Source organism: Eretmochelys imbricata, chromosome 2 (genome assembly GCF_965152235.1).
Source record: "Eretmochelys imbricata isolate rEreImb1 chromosome 2, rEreImb1.hap1, whole genome shotgun sequence".
Classification (NCBI taxonomy): domain Eukaryota; kingdom Metazoa; phylum Chordata; order Testudines; family Cheloniidae; genus Eretmochelys; species Eretmochelys imbricata.
In genome coordinates this window covers 156361614-156382441 of record NC_135573.1, presented here as the reverse complement: position 1 = coordinate 156382441, position 20828 = coordinate 156361614, and the positions used below count along the sequence as shown (strand labels likewise).

At 41.0% G+C, this 20828-nt stretch overlaps 1 protein-coding gene across 1 annotated transcript in view; it reads left to right on the top strand.

The window, feature by feature from the left end:
* The window catches only part of RECK (reversion inducing cysteine rich protein with kazal motifs), a 136219-nt gene that overhangs the window by 76662 nt on the left and 38729 nt on the right, over positions 1-20828 (top strand). Inside the window, exons 12-17 of the mRNA XM_077809194.1 lie at positions 4074-4210; positions 6637-6777; positions 12599-12787; positions 15400-15522; positions 16170-16341; positions 17970-18162. Of these exons, the coding sequence (XP_077665320.1) occupies positions 4074-4210; positions 6637-6777; positions 12599-12787; positions 15400-15522; positions 16170-16341; positions 17970-18162 (955 nt within the window). The remainder of the gene's footprint in view (positions 1-4073; positions 4211-6636; positions 6778-12598; positions 12788-15399; positions 15523-16169; positions 16342-17969; positions 18163-20828) is intronic.

Below are 20828 nucleotides of genomic sequence, written 5' to 3'. Positions count from 1 at the left end.
CAAGTTTTTTCTCAATACCTTTTTATTGTACCCATGTTTAGTTGAGTTAGTAAAATAAAAATAACAAAGTTGTGAACTGGAGAGATGCTGCGCTCTGAGTTTCAAGGCCCGCCATTCTTGCGGTAAGGCTATGCCTGATAGTGACCCTCACCCCAGCTGCCTTAATTGCTTGGAGGAGGCTCATGGAAGGAAAATGTGGCATTTGTAACAACTTTAAGCCCTGTTTAAAAAAAGACAGGGAAGCCAGGTTAAAATGTCTGCTGATAGAATCAGTTCTGAGGTCTCCATCTGACCCCTCTACCTTGGTCCCTGAACCAAGGACCTCTGCGTCTGTCAGTAGTGCATCTCTGGCATTATGAGTTCCAAGAAGCAGATCAGTATCACCGGTGCTGAAGAAGAGGTATTGGAAATTGGACTTAGTGCTAGAGTCATCAAAAGACTTGAAGAGAATGAGCTCTTCTAAAGACTCTGGAGTGCATGCAAAGAGGAAGTGCTTCTCGGGGCACACCTCTAAACAAAGGAGTTTGTTGACTGTAAAGCACAGTGTGGCCCTGTCGAGACCAGCTTCAGAAGCACCTTAATCAGCAACTTCTCACACCACACTACTGCAGAGTGTTTTCCTGGTACTATCTACTCCTGAGGCATTTGAGCCTGCAAGGGAGTTGGTGAATCTCTCAGTTGTGCCATTACCAGAAGTTCAAGAGACTCACCTGGCACTGTCTCCAAAGGTACCACCTCCAGCAACTTCACCTAAGCATTGAGCAGCTCCATTGCACATGGCCATCAGGGTACCAGTGAGGCTGGTACTGTCCAGGAAAAAGCTGCAGGTAGTATCCCAAGATCCCCTTTCTTCAGAGCTTGAGCCTCCTTCTGCGGTACCAGTGGGTCTTTGTCCTCATCAGACTCTGAAGTTGGATCCTATGTATGCCAGCTTAGTCTTTCACCTCAGGAGGACTATGTTACCTGCTTGCCCTGGTTTCTGCCTGAGTACCAGCGGGGAGTTTATAGGGGGACCCTTGGGCTACTCATAGTTGGGGTTGGGGGCTGTACCAGTGGCCCTTTTAGAACCTGTGGGGTTTCCCTCCCAATCAAGAGCATCCATACAGCCCTCTCTTCTCCATCTATTGAGTGTCAGGAACATCGTTCCCACAAGCACCATAGCGTTGGTACCAAGTTTGACACTCGGGAGAGTCATGATCTGTCTCTTGAATAGCTGCAAGAGGAGCAGGAACTGAATCTGCTCTGGTATCATTAGCATTCTCTTCCTCATCCCCAGATGAGGCAATTTGCAATGGAGCCTATTTCTTTACCTCTGAATTATTTTAAGACTCCTCAAGAGCCGTGGAGGAAGATGGCTATGGCCCTAGATATTCATCCACAGGAGGCCCAGGAAAAATCCCACAAGCTGGTAGACATTCTGACATCTGTGGCTCCAGCTGAAATAGCTCTACCAATAAATGAGCCTATGTTAGAGCCTACCCAGATCCTCTCTCAGACCCCAGCTTCCCTGCATCCAACTGCAAAAAGAGTGGAGACATGGTACTATTTCCCTTCTTAGAAAGCTTTGCTGGGATGGTACAATTTCACCCTGGGGGATGCTGTTTCAAAATTCAAAGACCAACTCTCAGATGAGGTGAAATGAGCTCCTGACTTTAATAGGGGAAGGTGAGCTGGTCATCAGAACAGTTCTGCAGATGAATCAATGTAGCAGATGCTGCAGTGTGCAACATGGCCTCTGCTATCATGATGAGACTCATCCTGGTTACACTCTTCTGGCCTCCCGCGAGAGGTGTAACGGACAGTTCGGGACTTACCCTTTAAAGGGCCATTGCTCTTCTCAGAAAAGACTGAGATTCTGCATAGTCTCAGATTCTAGAGCGACCCTGAAATCCCTGGGAATTTATACCCCAGCAGGGAAGTGGAAGGCTTTCTACCCTCAACAATCTCAGCATTTTCAGTGGTTTGCCCCTTGAGCCCAAGAACTACCAAGGAGAAGGAACAGAGCTGGCAAAAGATGCCCACCACTACCCTCTGCTTCAGCTGCTGCTAGTTTGTCAAGGCAGGTGGCATCTTCCAAGAGCTTACGTTGATGGGCAGGTTGAGATCAGTCTGTCAGTTCTAGGAGTGACATCTTTTTCTTTTCAGTTTTTGCGAACAGCCTGTTCCATGTCCATCGTGCTTGGCCCACATCAAAACAGTTGGGTGGGTTCTAAGCAAGGTGGAAGTGGGATATATGCTCCATTTTGTTTCTACCCCATCCTTCCCTCCCCCTTCCCTGTCCCTATCAGGGACCCCCTCACGAGAAAATATTGCTATTTTCTGTATCTGAAACATCAAGGATTAGCAGTTAGCTCAGTTAAGGTCCCCCAGAAGCTGTATCAGCATTTCATCCTCCTGTGGATAACCACTCCTTTTTTTTCCTAACCTGATGGTTGTAGGATTTTTAAAGGGCTTGGATAGGATGTTTCCACACACATAGAGCCCTAATCCATCTTGGAGTCTGAATTTAGTGTTAAAGTGGATGAATCCTCCCTTCAAGCCTCTAGCGACCTGCTCTCTGTTACGCTTTTCATTTTTAATTGCCGTTACATTGACCATGAGAATAGGGGAGTTGAGGGCATGAGTATCACATTCTCCATATATAGTTTTTTACACAGATAAAATTTACCTTTGTTCGCATCCAAGTTTTCTTACAAAAGTGGTCTCCTCTTTTCATATCAACCAAGTAGTTTTCTTACTGACCTTCTTCCCTAAGCCTCACGGTAATAAGGGAGAGGAGACACTGCACATTCAAGACGTTAGAAGAGTGTTAGTGTTTTATCTGGAACTGATTAAATCTTTCAGGTCTTTTTCTCAATTGTTTGTTGCATTTTCAGACAGAATGACGGGCAGTCTGGTTTCCATGCGAAGTGCTTTCATGGCTATCTGGTTGTATTTGTCTGTGTTCCCAGTTGACTAATAAGGAGCCGTCAGATAGCGTATTAGGTCGTTTGACTAGATTTCAAACGGCCTCTTTTTCTGACCTTTTTCTGGTTCATGCGCACATATTAGACATTTGCAAAGTGGCAACCTGATCATCATGTCACGTGTTTGTTGAGAGATTGCACAGTGGAAGACAATCTAGAGACAATGCTAAATTTAGACAAGTCGTCATCCAGTCACTGTTCAAATGGATTTTGAACCCCCCCTCCACCCAAAACTGCTAGTGAGTGATCTGTGGTGGAATGGACATGTGCAATCGCTTGAAGAGGAAAAAACAGTTACTAACCTTTCCGTAACTGTTGTTCTTCAAGATGTGTTGCACATGTCCATTCCATGACTTGCTCTCTTTCCCCTTTCTATTGGATTTGTTCTGGTAGGGAGGAACTGAGGGGGGCCTGAGGCAGCTCAGCTCTTTATGCCTATGTGATGTGTGAGAGAGCAGAGATTGTTTGGGCTGCGCTGATGGTACTGCTACGGGTAAAAGGTTTCTGACAACTGTTCACTGGAGCGCACAAACACCTAAAGCGGAATGGGAACGTACAACACATCTTGAAGAACAACAGTTATGGAAAGGTTAATCACTGTTTTTCCTTTGCATAAGGCAGGCTTGTTTATCCACTGCCTCCAAAACATATTTTAGGAAACATTTCCAGCACGTATACACATAACTTTTCATACAGAAACGGTCCATATATCACACAGTGTTGTTCATGACCAGTGTATGACCAGTTCTTATATAATCTCTTACAAGACCGTTTGCCGAAATATCCTGACAACAGTGTGTGTGCCCTTTGCCAGCTGGCATAAAGGGGCTCTTAAGGTCACAGAGGTTTTTGTTGATTTTCTTGTTGTTTTTGCTTTGGCACAGTTACAAAACAAACTGTCCAAACCCAGGGTGAAAAAACCTGCAGTTTCAGCAATAAGTTTCTATAATTCCTATCTTCAGACCATAAATGTATATCTCTCTGTATGTTTGTGTGTGATTAAAGGTGTAAATGATTGGGGGAAATTAACTTTTTTATGCTTCTCTAAAAAAAAATTTTTTTGCCTCCAGTAGTGTGTTCATTCTGTATAATTTATTTTCTCTGAAGATCAGATTGTGTGGAAATTCTCAAGAAATGTGGAGACCAAAATAAATTTCCTGAGGGTCACACAGCTGAAAGCATTTGTGAACTTCTGTCTCCAACAGATGACTTTGAGAACTGTATCCCTTTGGATACATACCTTAGTAAGTACCAAAATATCTGTGCAACAGGGTTGGAGTGTAAAATGCTTTTGAATTCTAAAAATTTAGTTTTCCATTTTTTAAAATGGAATCACGTGAAATTATTCAGCTGAAAGTATTTCATCTAATATATTGGACAAGAACCCCAGCATGGCTTCACTTCTCATACTCTGCAGCTTCACTGGATGTGCATTGACTTATATTAGCTGAAAATCTGGCCCATTGAATTTTAATATTAATGTTCTTCAAAATAATAACGTCTTTTTGATAAGGTTAACTAACCTGTGTGTCAGAAAGAACCCCTTCACACCCAAAAGTACTGAGAAACAAGAAGACAATGAAACATGACCCCCACATTTCCCTACACAAGAGAAGACATCTGTCACAGTTTCAGGGTAATTGCATCTACATTCCTTGCTCCTTTGTCCACTGTAGAAGTACTCATTCAGGTCTCAGGTCTTCAGCTGTTCCACTACCATCTGAGCAGAGATTTGAGGCTACGCAGCTCCCTGCCATATACTGTGATATCCCAGCAAGCCAGTCTGCCTAACAGCCAGCACTTCTGCTGTGCTTTACCTCTGAGGGCTATGGCCAGTGAGTGCTGTAGCTCACAAAAGCTTATGCTCAAATAAATTGGTTCGTCTCTAAGGTGCCACAAGTACTCCTTTTCTTTTAGCCATTTCAGGTTATCATACAGCTCATTCTCAGCAGAGTATATTTATTGGGGTAAAAGGACAGAGAGAAAACATACATAAAACTATTCATGGGATTTATATGCTTACTAAATATACCAGAGATTGTCCACGTGTTACCCGGGGTTCTTTCAACCCAAAGCTCTTGGTAACTTTTACTCTATGCGAGGTGGTGTCAGGAAATAAATCAGGGGAGACATGGCTGTCTGACTGATAGATGGCTGGCACAAATAGGACAACACAAGAGTGCTTTCACTTAAAGCTAAACTTTACTTCGTCTCAAGCACTTCCACACATCTGCAACAGGTTAGTAAAACACCCCCAGACCTTGATAATTACCGAAGCTGAATGTGGCTCTCGAGTGATACAGCGGCAGGCTTCCAGTGGCCAAATCTTCCATCTGCCGGTGGGGACTGCAAGATGTATCCGGAGGGAGAGTCTAAAAAGAGTCCCACTATCTCAAACTTTTTTCCCTTATTTATAGATTAGTAATAGAATGACATGTCCCTTAAAGAAAACTTGTTAAGTAAGCAGTTTCAATGGTCAAGAGGTTCCTTCTGATTATGATTAACCAGGTGTGGGTTTTTCCAGAGTTTGCAGCCTTGAGGCCCCAATAGACATTCCTGGGGCACATCCTGCTCTTCTAAAATGCATGTATCAGCAACTTCAACACAGTTCTTATCAGGAAGGACGCAGGGTCAAGCTGCCCTTTCTGTGGCACCCAAAACCCCCTCGCCTCCTGCCTTGGTCAGGTTGAGTGCAGAATGGCCAATTTAGAGCCAGCTGACTTGTCTGCTTTTAGCAATAATCCATAGTGGTTTCAGGCCCTTTACTGGTTTGCCAAAGTCTCCCCATACACATGAGGCCCTGTTAGGCCAAAGTCTTTTTTACACTCTCCCTCCCCCCGCCCAAAGAAACTAATACACATTATCTATATTGATACAAAGGGCTGTGAGTACTTTATGACTCGTACTGTCTGGCCTGTCTTTATTACAATGTTTTTTTGTTGTTGTTTGAGGTTTTTGTGCTTTAAATATAAAATACAATATGTGAATGCAATATCTGTCCCAGCATCCTTCACAACATCCTCTTCTCATCATTCCCAGAAGTGGTTTATTAAAGATTCTGAGATGCATATTTCTGTATTTGAGTTACCTTTCCCATGTCATTGTCTCTCCTTTCCCCTCACTTTCCTTTTTCTCTTTATGCAAGGAAGTCATTACTACAGAGTCGAGGGAAACTGAGTTGAATCTTAACAGTTCACCAGTGATACCAAATTGTCTTCAAGAAACTATGTATGTTTCCAATTCATCTTCAGGCTGAAACTATGTACGTTTCCAATTAATCTTAAGGCTGTCCTTTAACAACCCTGCTGTTGCTGTCATGGGGTTTCTTTTGTTTAGAGACTGCCAATCAGTCCCAATTTATGTTTTGTGTTGTAGACAAAACTTATCTGGGGAAAAAGATTGATTAAACACATGGTTACTTGTGAGTAGAATTTGGGTCAGGGTTTTCAGGAGTGAAGGGTTTAATATGATAATCCATTACAAGTAACCTCTCATTTCAAGCTTCTACATAAGCATTCTCAACAGTGGAGAATGAAAGATTTGAAGGAGTTGTATGTGGCAGAATAAAACTCGGTGTTCAAAATAGGAAATGCCATGCTTTATTAGAAAAATTATCATGGACCTCATTATTATTTAAGTCACTGCAGCTGATCTGTAATTACAATTTCAGACCCGAGTTCTTTAGGTAACATTGTGGAGGAGGTTACACATCCATGTAATCCAAATCCTTGTGCTGCCAATCAGTTGTGTGAAGTAAATAGAAAAGGATGTCAGTCTGGAGAACCCTGTCTTCCCTATTTTTGTGTTCAAGGTAAGAGGTCTGGACTGCTATTTACACTTCAGCTGTTAGTTAAACATGAATTGTAGAGATTTTGCTAAACATTTTAAAATGTACTGGTAATATTCCAAAAAAGGAAAAACTGTTTTAAGATTGTCACAGTTACCATTTTTTCCCAACAAGGGAGGGGGGGTTGTCTTTTCAACTTTTTGGGTTTTTTAGATCTCCCCAAGAATTTCTCATTTCCCTTTTTTCATTTTTCTCCCTTCCCTCAGAAGACACACATGCTAAGGAATTTTCTGTCCGGTAGGATATCTGAATGTTTATTTTATTTCAATTTAGAATAAATAAAAGTGTGCAGCCTCTGAGCATCCTGCTAATTGTTTAAAATTACAAAAACATAATGCAATATGAATCAACTCACCCCTTCAGCAAGCAGCAGCATACAGTCAAATACTACCTCCCTACTTCCCAGCCAGGTGAAACAAATGACCCTGCAGTGAGTCCTGAAAGTCCTCAGGTATCGGCTGTTTTAGACCAGGGTCTCGAGAACATTCCAAGAGCCCTGAAGGTCCTTATGGCAAATGCCTGACCAGTTGTCCTTTCGACAATATTGAGAGTGATATAGCAGCAATGCTTCCATTAACCTCTACTCTGACCTGTATTAGAGAAAGCTGGTATCTCAAGTAGTCTGGTCCTAGGCTTAATAGGTCAAAAATAGCACCTTTAAAGTCTTTCCAGAAACTTGCAGGTAAACAGTGCAAGTCCTAGAGCAGTGTCAGGTGTCATCTAATGAATGCCACCCGAGCTGCCTTTTGCACCAAGTCCAAATGCCAAATCATGAATTTGAGATGTAGCCTCACATATAGGGTACATTGCAATAGTTTAACTTTGAAGTGGCAGACATGGATGATGATAGCAAGATCCTCGTTTAAAAGATACGGCCGAATTCAGATATGGTAAAATGCCTTTTTGACTGCTGCTACCTGATTCTCTAGCCAGACTTCCCAAGTCGTAAACCCAGTCGCCAAGGGTGACTGAACACCATCAGTCTTATGGACAGATATCACCACCATTTCTTTCAGTTCCCTTTAAAGAAGCAGGTTTCAACCTGTGGCCTGGAGGCCACTTGTGCCCCTAAATTTTGTCCCTTGAGGGCAATTGTGTTAGGAAGAATATTTTTATTTGATTGTGAATTGAAAATATGTCCCCCTGAGAGAGAGAGAGAGACTGATTTAATTGAAGTTTTTGAATCAGCTCCATTGCTACTGGGAATAAGTAGAGGTTATCACCTCCCCAGCTACATCCCACCATTTCCCTGCGCAGCCTCAGGAGCATCTCTGATGAGAGCTGGGAGTGCTCTGAACAGCTGCTGTTACTTTACTCCTGCAGCTGCTCAGCAGTTTCCCTCACTGGCCATCTGCTATATCGCAAAGGAAGGAAGGGTAGCTCGCTGGTTGCCTGATCCACTACCTACATCCCTGCTGGGCTGTGGGTGCCCTGGAGAGAGAATGGACAGGTGCTTGAGTGGCTCTGCCTGAGCTCAGAGAACTAGTTAAAAGTATTGATTGTGTCCCCATGACTTTTATGAAATAGTACGTTTGGCCCTGAGGCTGAAAAAGATGGATTCCACTGCATTGGATTGCACTGGCCTGACCTTGTTACATGAGAGTGATTCAAAGTGGCTGATCTAGGAGCAAACAAACCCATTGCTAATGGAGACAGAAACTGTATTTCAGAAGGTTGAAATGTGACTAACATCTTCCTTGTGTTTAATAATTATTTTAAAAATTTACAATCCATGGGTTTAGTTTAGTAATTAATTAGTTACTCTTATCTTACTTAAAACAAAAAAACCCCAACTTTAGTTCTTCGAGTTACTGTCCCTAGGGGGGGCATCATGTAAGGTACCTATACACCTTCGATCAAAGATTTGTTCAACAGTGTCAGTGGGTCCATGCTTGCGTCTTTCACTTCCATGTGCTCCAGAACAAGGATATATAGGAAGGGTCAGCTTTATTGCCACTCAGTTCCTTTTCAACCACCTGCGTTTAGAGACAGAGCTTTGCAGTGTCCACTAGCTTATCGTCTAGCTATCTGTATCTTATTTTATTTTAGTATTCCTTATTTTTTCCTGGGCACAAGCTTGCCAACTTTGGACTTGGATGCCGGCATCTATTCTACCACTGGTACCGACTCATCTGCCAGTACCCACTACTCTAGCTCCTCTATTGGACATGGGATGATACGTCTTCAGAGTAAAATATTTCTATCCAGGATTTGATTACCTTTCCCTTACAGCCTCCGTCCCTTGTCATGTACCTTGACAAGGATACTCTGGGAATTAGTCCAGTGTTGGCAGGAACATCCCTGGGGTCCCACCCCTTTTCCATATGCCTCACCATGTTGGCATTCTACCACATGGGTCCCCTACACTGACCAGTTTTACAGGATGCCTTGATGTAAAAAGGCCCACCAAGAGGAGCCTTCAGGCCCAGAGTACCCCTTCCACAGCAAGTTCCACCTTCTCATGGAGACTTTTTTTCAGAGGATCAGGAGCCAATGGTTGAGGAGGAAACACCTCCTTCCAATAAATGATTGGCATCCCCAGATGAAGCAGTCCTGTCCCCTCCATCATCCTGCAGTGATGACTTTAAAGTTTTTTGGGATCTGATGAAGAGCGTGGCTGAGACACTACTAATTCCTCTTGAGAAGGTTCAGGAGGCCCAGCATTCCCTATTGGATATTTTCCACACTCCATCTCATCTACTCGAAAGCAGAGCACTCAGACCACAGCGAGGTATTGCTTACTGCTCCTTGGCCATATGGCAGCCTGCACATTTGTTATGCCTCACTCCAGATGCCTTCAAGCCTGGCTCGAACTGTTTATACATGCAACAGACACAGCCTGTCCAAAAGTGTCCATACTCCAGAAAGTCCTCGACCCTCTCTTGCTGGAAGGACCCCTGCAAGGTCTGCATTGGGACACCTTTTTCATATCTACCTCCCATAAGGACCATCACCTCAGACACATCTATGCTGGGTTCAGGAGCTCATATCACAAGGCACGTGGATCCCCAGGAATCATTGCTCCATACCAACATCTTTGAGCTATAGGCAGTCCATTACACATGCTGTCATTTCTTATCCAATATCAAGGACCACTTTGTAAGTATTATGACAGACAACATGGCAATGATGTACTACATCAACCAAGGAGGAGCAAAGTCCCTGTCCTTAATTGCAGAAGCAATAAAACTCTGGAATTGGTGTCTAATCCACCAAATCAATCTCTCCAGCATACCTAATAGGTCTGCAGAACACGATTGCAGACTATCTAAGCAAGCATTTCCTTCAGGATCATGAATAGGAACTGAACAATCATATGTTTTGGAAGATCTGCCTCATCTCAGGCTTCCCAGAATTCTCCTGACTGCCACGCTCTGTGCGCTGCTATATGCCTACCCTCAAATGCCTTTGCTTCTCAAAGTCCTAAACAAGCAGAGAGAGGGAGAAAGCAGACAGGTTGGTTGTCACACCTCATTTGCCTAGTGCTGAGACCATCTCTTCTCCTCCCTTTGGTGACAGACCACCTGACCCAGAAATCAGACTGTGTAACCTACACCAACTTCTCATTGCTACATCTTTGGGCATGGCTCCTTGATTGCTCTCTGGTTTAGAACAGGACAATTCTCCTGAGATGCAGCCTGTGCTCCTAAACAGTAAGAAGCACGTCCTAAGGAAAACATACCTGCAGAAGTGGAAGCATTTTTTGTGCACAGTGGTTGTTGTCTTCGTCTGAGTCTTCTCTCTCTACCATACTGGATTACCTGCTGAATTAAAAACCCTGGGATTTATCTTTCAGGTCAGCCAGGGTCCACCTGGCTCCTATTACAGCCTTTCACCAACCAGTTGAGGGGGTTTCAGTTTTTACTCCCCTTACCACTAAAAGTTTTCTGAAGGGTTTGACCAAACTCTTTCCTCCTGTAATACAGTCCACTCAACCTTAATTTAGTCCTTAATGCTTTGAGGGAATAAAAAAAACCCTTCGAGCCCATGTGCAGTTGTTCTCTTCTGCACTTGTCTCTTAAAATAGCCTTCCTTGTAGCCATTACTTCTGCCAAAAGAATAAGTGAACTGGGAGTCCTTATGACTGATCCACCTCTATGCTGTGTTCTGTTGAGACAAGGTGACTATTTGTCCTCATCCTCATTTCCTGCTTAAAGTCTTGTTGGACTCAATCAGGACATCCAGCTACTGGTTTTCTATCCCAAACCTCATGCTTCAAGGGAAGAGGCCAGTCTACATCCTCTAGCTTTCAGAAGAGCCCTCACTTTTTATTGCCACAGGACTAACTAACTATTGCCTTTCAGATCCTATCTCCATTGCTGAGAGAATAAAAGGAACTCCTCTTTCCTCACAGAGTCTATCTGAATAGGTCTCAGGGTGCAGCTTAATATGTTGCAAAGCTTGTGGGGTGCACCTTTAACCTAGGGTGACAGCCCATTCTATCAGAGCTCAATCTACCTTTGTAGCTCTGCCTAAGAACATACCCATTGCAGACATTTCAAAGCTGCCATCTGATCATTAGTGCACACATTTTTGCAGCATTATGCTATTGTTCACACTTTCAGACCTGATGCAGCTTTTGTTGAGGCCATTCTGTGAACTGTTCTTAACTCATCTCCTCAACACCCACTACTGTAATTAAGGTACTGCTCTGCAGTCACTTAACGTAGAGCCCCCCTAGAGACAATAGCCTGGAGAAGGCGAGGTTACTTACCTCTGCAGTCACTTAAGTTCAAGGTGTTTTGTCCCTCTGGGTGCTCCACTACCTTCCCTCCTTTCCCCTCTGCTTCAGAATTCTTGCCTTGAACTTCGGAGTTGAGAAGGAGCTGGAGTTGCGGCAGGTCCAACTCTCCCTATATAACCTCATTCTGGAGCATGAGAATGTGTAGGGTACAGATGCGGCGGACACTACTGACAAAAAATTTCCCATCAAAGGTGCACCTGCATGCCATACACCTAGCATGAGCACCAACAATGACAAAATATCTTGAAGAACTCTAACTACTGTAGAGGTAAGTAATCTCTTCTTTCCTGTTCCTTTCACTATCCCTTGCACCTTCTGGCTTTTAATCCTCCTCCTCCTTTTCCTTTCTCCATCTCACTGCTGTTTTTCTATCTCTTCCTCTTCCATATTCTTTTCCTTAACTTTTTTATTCCTTTTTATTTTGTTAACATATTTTTATAATGTGTTCTTGAGTGTCTTCAAAATGCACACAAGAATGGAAGCAAGGGAGAGGAAAGAAGGTCAGGAAAGAGAAATAACAGAGCTTAGCTGCTAGACTTCAGTACAGGTTAGGGGCTGGTGTATCTGAAGTGTGTGGTATTTGTCGTGCCCACATATTCTGCCACAGAATGATGGGAAACAAGGAGAGCTGATTAGAGTGATGTGAAACTACACATTTTCTTTCTGCATTTGCATGCAAAAAGTAGTATTTCTGCATGTACTTAAGAATTTTATCTTGGGCAAATTCTTCACGCTCCTGCCAGTTATCATTGATCCTGAAAATGAAAATGGTGAAATCCTTTCCCCAGAGTAATATTATGGATTGTACCAATGTCATTATTCACAAAGAGAACCACTTTTGGATGCAAAATGACACTCCTCTGCCTCCAAAAACTGCTTTCCATTTTTGCAGAAATTTGAAGATGTGTATATATATTTTCCACAATCCTCAGAAGTGATTTTTCATCATCAGAATTTCTTCACACAGAGTATTTGTTATCCCTAAACATTTCTGAAACATAATTACTTGTTATTGAGCTAATGTTTCTTTTGTGTGCATAGGTTGCAAGTTAGGAGAAGCTTCAGATTTTATTGTCCGCCAAGGTACACTTATTCAGGTTCCATCATCTGCAGGAGATGTTGGTTGCTTCAAAATTTGTACCTGTGGACAGAGTGGACTTTTAGAAAACTGTATGGAGATGCATTGTGTTGACCTTCAAAAGTCATGTATTGTTGGAGGACAAAGGAAAAGTAAGTACAGGATTAGACTTGCTTTCTAAAAACTGAGAGCTTTTTTCTGGGAGGGCTGTGAAGGCCAAGGCCATCTGCTTGCAGACCCTGTCCCCTTAGCACTGGTTCATGTTCTCTGGCCTTTTCAAGTTCCCTGACAGTGTGAGTTATTTAAGGAGCCATGGTGCCAAGGGCTCTCGCTCCCGGGAGTACACTTGGAACTCCTCCAAATGGGGGCGTGGCAATAGCACAGAAGAGCATAAGTGAATGCTGCCTCTGGAGGTCTTGACTTAGACAGGCTTACTCCATAGAGTTGGTGGAGGAACGCTGTGCAGAGCTTATTCCCCAGTCCCTACTCCTGCAGTGATATAGTCTCATGTGTTTGAGCAACATTCTGTATTAGGTGGTTTCATGAGATTTCTATAGAGAAAAATACTCTCTGAACAACATAAAGTACATAAATCTTTCTTAAAAAGAAAGAACAAAAACCACACACAGTAGCAAGACATAAATATTGATTATTTAATTGTTATCTAAAAGTGTAACTGCTTTTATGGAAGTTTTTCTTTCAGTTCTCTACTAGTATACTCTAAAAGGTTCTATGGATTTCATTGTTTACAGTTAAGGTGCATATATTAAGTTTACCCATTGTTTATCCATAGTTTACAAGTGCCTCTCTTTGTGTTTGGTTTAGAAACTTCATTAGAACTTAGCTGAATCAAATAATGCTATGACTCAAGTTAGGGTAAACAAAAAAACCTATTTGCAAAGCATTTGTCATAGTTTCTCATGGAATGATGAAGATGGAATATTTATTTTACTTTCATAAAGGCAGGAATTGCTTATTCTAACATTGATTTTTTTTCCGGGTCTTTTTATTTGGAGTTTACAGTGGGTTACTCATAGTAGTAACCATTATGGTCTGTAATAAATGTTTGCAAGATCAGGCCCAATGTAGGAATTCATCTTCAGATAACCTTTTACTATATTATATGAAAAAATCTATATTAATGCAATGTTAAGGTTGCAGATTTAAATATATAAGTTGTTTCACAATCACTTAGATTCAACAAACTAACCACTCCTTAATCTGGTCTGCTTTCATACTGTTACATTTATCTGTATTTCATTACAGAAATGGCATTTACTAATTTTGGCTTATTTGTTGTGAAGGATTGCCATCTAGATTAAGGGGTGATTAGTTTGTTGAATCTTACAGTATGTCTACACTGCAGTTGGACACCCACAGCTGGCCAGTGCTAGCTGACTTGGGCTCACAGGGCTCAGGCTGTGGGGCTGTTTTCTTGCTTTCTTTCCCCACTTTTCAGGGTCCTAGAACCCGGGCTCCACCCCAAGCCCAAATGTCTACACCACAATTAAACAGCCCCTTAGCCCAAGCCTCATGACCCTGAGTCAGGTGGCATAGGTCAGCCACAGATTTTTAATTGCAGCGTAGACCTACCCTAAGTGACTGCGAAAGTAAAACACTGAAACCAAATTGGGCCTTGGCAGCTGCAATATTAAGGGCTCAGTCCTGAAAACTCTGAGGATAGGCCTTTATGTTTATGTATTATCCCTTTAAAGGATCTGGCCCTAAATTCCTCTATACAGTTTTGCCAGTATGTCTCAGTCGTGACTGTAAACACTCATTATTCCATTCTGCTACTGAGTAGACACAGCTGCCTGCTGCTAATAATGCCAGATTGTGATGTGGTTTTTTTTTTTAAACTTGGACAGATGTGCACTGGGAGCTAGATTAAGGTCATAAAAAACATTTGCAAATTATTGACTATGGGTTAGATTGAGATATAACTCTCAGCTCATAAAAAGGGGCACACCAGGGAGGGAAGTGAGCAGTGCAAAGGGTGCAGGCTCATAAATAAGGATCTAGCTCAGAATGTGATGGTCTTACATTGCACTTTAAACAGAAATTTTAATACTATTGAGGGGGAAAAAATCTATAATACAAAAGTTAGCAAACTTACCTGGAGTTTACCTACGTGCAACTCAACAGAAAAGTATCTTTAAACGTATCTTTAAGGAAGTCAAACATTAAAAAAAGAAAATCACAAGCCAAGGTGTTATAAACGTTTTTTACACCAATCTGGAGAGCCTTAGCATTTTCATTTCCTGAGTATTTTGTTTCTGCAACCTTAACATTTCAGTTTTACATAGGTTTTAGCATTTCATTTATACATTTCTTCCAAAAAAAAAAATAAATAAAAGGAACTGCCTGTTGAGTATTTTCCCCCACTTTCCCATTAGTCAGAAACATGAGTGTGTGGATTTTCCTTAAGTTAAATACAAAAATATTCTGAACTCTGACCAAGAATAGAAATTTCAGCTCAAAAAACAAACACACACATTTCTGAAAGTTTCATAAACATGAGAAAATTGGGGAATAGTTTATAATGGAATTCTGTCTGCAGCTTTAACAATATAAAATAAGTCTTTTAGATCAGGTTTCAGAGTAGCAGCTGTGTTAGTCTGTATCTGCAAAAAGAACAAAATTTGTTGGTCTCTAAGGTGCCACAAGTACTCCTGTTCTTTTTAGATCAGTGTCTCTTGGTGGGGGGAATGTCTGTACTCATTTGTAATTATACACATAAAATACATCTCTCTTTTATTTTAAGGCCATGGAACATCCTTTAACATAGATTGTAATGTCTGTTCTTGTTTCGCTGGAAACTTGATATGTTCCACTCGTCAGTGTCTTAATGAGCATAGCTCAGCAGAGGAACGTCGTATGTTTACAGGTAACTTTTTCCAAAATCCAGAAACTTTACTTGTTCATTTGAGTTCTAACAGTAAAGTAAAAGGCTGACTTACAACTCTTCCTGCAGTTTATCCAGAAAATTTCAAAATTTCAGTGGCAATTCACTATGGTTCTGTTTCTTTTCTTTTCTTTTCTTTTCTTTTTTTTTTTTTTTTAAACTAAAGGCTGGTCTGCACTAAAAACTTAATATTGGTATAGCTACATCTCTCAGAGGTGTGGATTTCATACCCCTGACACATGTAGCTATACCAACGTGACCTCCAGTGTAGACAGTAGTAGGTTGACCGAAGAATTCTTCCATCAACCTAGCTAGTGCCTCTTGGGGGAGTGGGCTACCTATGCCAATGGCAGAAACCCTCCCACTCGCATAGGTAATGTTCACGTTGAAGTGCTACAGCAGTGCAACTGCCGCTGTAGTGTTTTAAGTGTAGACATACTCTAAGATTTTTGCATTGAGTTGAGGCCAAAGAAGGTCAAATGACTTGCCCAAGGTTACATATGACTTGTCCCAATACAGCTAGCTCAGTTATTTGCTTCAGCTGCTGGTCACACATACCCTAATATTTTGTACACTCTGCCAATGAAAATACACAAGCCAAATTACTAATCTGTATATCGTTTTTTCAGGTCTACCATGTAACTGTGCTGATCAGTTTGTCCCTGTATGTGGGCAAAATGGACGCACATATCCAAGCGCATGCATAGCACGATGTGTTGGGCTCCAGGACAATCAGTTTGAATTTGGATCATGTATCTCCAAGGATCCTTGTAACCCTAATCCTTGTACCAAAAATCAGAGGTAACGATTAAATATGTAAATTGTTTTTAATTGATAAATCAGTTTATACTTCCTTCCCTGGCAATGATACTATATATTGTAAATTATAGCAATATTTCACAAGTCAAGTAAACAAGTGGGAATTTGTGAGATACCTACTTTCTAATTTTACAATAGTCACAGATTGCAGTAAGTGTCTGCATTTTGTTCTGTTGATCATTTCTGGAATGTTAACACTTCCTTTAAAATGCCTGCTGCAGATTCTACTTTTAGAAATAAAACAGAATTATTATATAATTGTGATAATGGGGGGACTGGATGGTTTATGGAATTGGAAATAAGATATGGGGCATTTTACCTTTTTGTAACCTTTGTTCAAGATGCCATCTGATGTCTGTTCAGTCAAATGGTTAAAGAAAGGAACTGAGTCAGAAGTGATCTGTGCCTTTTTTTCAATCTGTAAAATAAAAACAATGCCTACCATTGTAAAGCAATTATAACTTCTCTGGTGAAAGGCATTATATAAGTGCTACGTGTTATATTGCTAATTTGTGAAATCTCTGTCTCTGTCCAGTCCCTGCTGTTTCATTTTTACAGACAGTCAGATACTCTTTAAAAGAACATAAACAAAAATGTGGCACAATACCACTCACGAGAGAACTAAAAGATACGTAATAAATAAAATGCACAGCTCCCAATATTAGTGTCTGACTATGTTCAGTCAAATAGGCCTCTGTGACAATTAAGGCATGCACCACAAAAGGATTGGTAGTATTATGAGCAGATAGAGGAGATTTGTAGAACAGCCATTTGGCTTTCCATCAGGACATTCATCAAACACTACAGGTTAGAGTTTCTACCCTTAACAGAGGGATATCTTGGCAAGAAGGTGCTGTAAACAGTGGTTCCCAGATAAAATTCCATATAAAGCACTTACTTTGTATAAAAAAAAGTATTTGTGTTAATTTATCTTAGCATCCTTTCCCTCTCTATTTCTGTTCTTTGCTGCTCTGTATTTCCCTTCAGTGACAGATTAGGGGAGATGTCACTGTCAGAAGAGAAGTTATATTAGGGATTACATTTTTCAGTTTTTTTTTTTTTCAATCCTAGGCTTTATATAGCATGTTTAACATAAAGGACCAAATTCCATTAATTGATTGATTTTAATGGAAATTGTATACTATCTCAGGGCAGTGTTGAGCTAGAATTGTGCAACATAGCTGTTTCTGTTCATAAAAATTCAGTTAACTTTTTGCTTTTGTTTGTTGTTTTGGTGTTGATTCAGATGGGGTCATAAGCTGACTTTTTGCTTGAACCTATATTTACAAAGCGAAACTCAGAACCTGATAGTTTTAGCAAGTTTAGTTTAGTTTGCCCCAAACCCACCACAGAACACTTGGGGCGAGGAGAATTTGTGTTTTGAATCTCATCTCAGGTTCATAGACCTTGACAAAATTTTATGCAATACTAGGTTTGTAATGAACCCTGAAGCTAGATTACCTGAAATATTTTGTTACACAAGTTTTCTACAACTCTGCTTAGCCATACGTAGCTCTAAAGCTTGTGAAAGAATTCCAAAAGTTAATGTTCCCCTGAATATTTTGAGTTAATAAACCTACATAATGTGAAAATGTTATTTATTTATGCAGGTGCATACCAAAGCAGCAGGTTTGCTTAACGAGTTTTGAAAAGTTTGGATGTAGCCAGCATGAATGTGTGCCAAGACAATTCAACTGTGATCAGTTACGGGATCCTGTTTGTGACACAGATAATATGGAATATAATAACTTGTGTACTTTGTACCAAAAGGGAAAAAATGTATCATACAAGGGTCCATGCCAGGTATGAAATAGCTTTTGCAATATTTACCAGATGTTCAACAACATTCTTTAATGTTCCATTTTCATTTGCCATGCCCAAACAGAATTTATTTCTGGTTCACAGAAAGATTCTCATTAAAGTAATGCTTTCAAAAATGTAGTGGGGAACTCAAAAAAATAAAATATATATAAAAAACAGGGTGGAAATCAAAGCAATTTAATCATGATTTAAATAAGCAATCAGGAAACCTTGACTTAACAAATCAGTTTTAATGGTGTTTTGCATTTGTACTTTTTAGTTATTTTCTTAAAGAAATGTTGATTCTCATTGGTTGGTAACCATTAAAATTTAGGTTTCAGAGTAGCAGCCGTGTTAGTCTGTATTCGCAAAAAGAAAGGGAGTACTTGTGGCACCTTAGAGACTAACAAATTTATTTGAGCATAAGCTTTCGTGAGCTACAACTTTAAGGTGCCACAAGTACTCCTTTTTTCATTAAAATTTATTAATTTGCAACTAAATATAGACTTTACACTAAATTAGGTGCTCTTTTTGCTAACCAGGAAGATACATGTCTATACACATTTATTTAGTTTAAATGTATTCAGATTCTTAATTTTTACTTTATTATTTTAGAAAATGGTGAATAATGCATTTCTTATTTACAAGATACATTTTTAATATTTTAAAGTTCTGGCTAGAAATTTAAAATTAATTAAAATGCACAATATATTTTCATACAGACTAACCACAGATCCTTTTAACTGATACATTTTTAAAAAAGCAATATACTGTATATATTTTTTTGCCTTTGCTATTCTCCTCACTCACTCAACCCAGCTGTCTTTTCATTGCTTTCATGTATTCCATTATTTCTTACTACAGTTGTCTTATTCTTATTTATCTGCTTTTTGTGGCTGTCATGACTGGGATGTGGATGGTCTTACCTAGTGGTTAGAGCAGGAGTTGGGAGACAGGCCAGGTCAAATATCACGAGATCAGAGTCTGAGACAGGCCAGAAGGCAAACTGAGAGTCGACTGTCAGGAGACTGGCAGAGTTAGGTTACCTGGAGATCAGAAGCAGGAGACAAACTTGAGAGCAGAGCAATGGATAGATGGCCAGGTCAGGGTACCAGGATGTGTAGCCAGGAGAGCAGGAGGCCAAGGAGGAAGCACAAGGCACACAGTCCAGAGCAAGATGGATCCCAGTTGTATGGGCAAATTCCTGTTCCTACGCTGTGTATAAATAGGAGCTGTGGACCAATTAGGACCCTCAGCATTCTGCCAGTCAGCTCTCAAGATTGGGGTCCTCTGTCTGAGTTCAGCTCCTATTCTGACAACAGTTAGCAGGTCCCTGGGAGGCAGGTTGGAACCTGCTAGCACCAGAGAGCCCTGTGGTACAGTGGCCTTGGAGTTGCTGGTTGGCTAGTTTTGTCCACTCAGTACCATCCTCTCAGTTTATCTTACTAGGGAGATCTGCAGCCGCCTAGTAAATCAGACATTTGTGTGGCTTGCTTTGTCTTGTTATCTACACAAGCCAAGAATTCCACTGTAGATAAGACACAAACCAGCTTTGATTTTTACTACCTTAGACGTTGTTTCAGCAGTGTTTTAATAGCTATGTCAAGAAGACACAGTCAGAAAGCAGCAAAGTTCCCTTTTACATTTTCTTATAACACTATTAAATATACAATTGTGACAGGTTGGATCACAGAAACCCACTTGGGGCTGCCAACTGATGTGCCAAGACTATTTCTGCCCCTGCTTTCCCTGCCAGCTTGGGACTCCAGCACCCTGTCTTGCTGAGCCAGACACACCAGTCTGCTCCAACACAGACCCAGGGTCTGAACCATGTGCCCCAAAGTTGCAGACTTAACTGAAAGCAACTTAAGAAGTGTTCCTGTTTTTGACACTCAGATGCCCAACTCCCAATGGGGTCCAAACCCCAAATAAATCCATTTTACCCTGTATAAAGCTTATACAGGGTAAACTCATAAATTGTTCGCCCTCTATAACACTGATAGAGAGAGATGCACAGCTGTTTGCCCCCCTACCCCGGTATTAATATATACTCTGGGTTAATTAATAAGTAAAAAGTGATTTTATTAAATACAGAAAGTAGGGTTTAAGTGGTTCCAAGTAGTAACAGACAGAACAAAGTGAATTACCAAGCAAAATAAAATAGAATATGCAAGTCTATGTCTAAGAAAACTGAATACAGATAAAAACCTCACCCTTAGAGGAATTCCAGTAGGCTTCCTTTTACAGACTAGTCTCCTTCTAGTCTAGGTTCAGCAATCACTCACACCCCCTGTAGTTACTGTCCTTTTCAGTATCTTTCAGGTATCCTTGGCGGTGGAAAGGCTAGCTCTTGAGCCAGCTGAAGACCAAATAGAGGGGTCTCCCATGGGCTTAAATAGACTTTCTCTTGTGTGTGGAGACCCCCTCCTCTCTCCTATGCAAAGTCCAGCTCCAAGATGGAGTTTTGGAGTTACATGGGCAAGTCACATGTCCATGCATGACTCAGAGCTTACAGGTAGCAGCCATGGTTCACATGCTTCCTTGAACGTTTTCTCAGGTAGACTTCTTATGTGGATTGGAGCCTTACAAGATTCATTGTCCTTTAAATGTTTCTTGATTGGGCACATAATTTGCACATTCCTTTCTCAAGAAGCTGACCAAATGCTCTA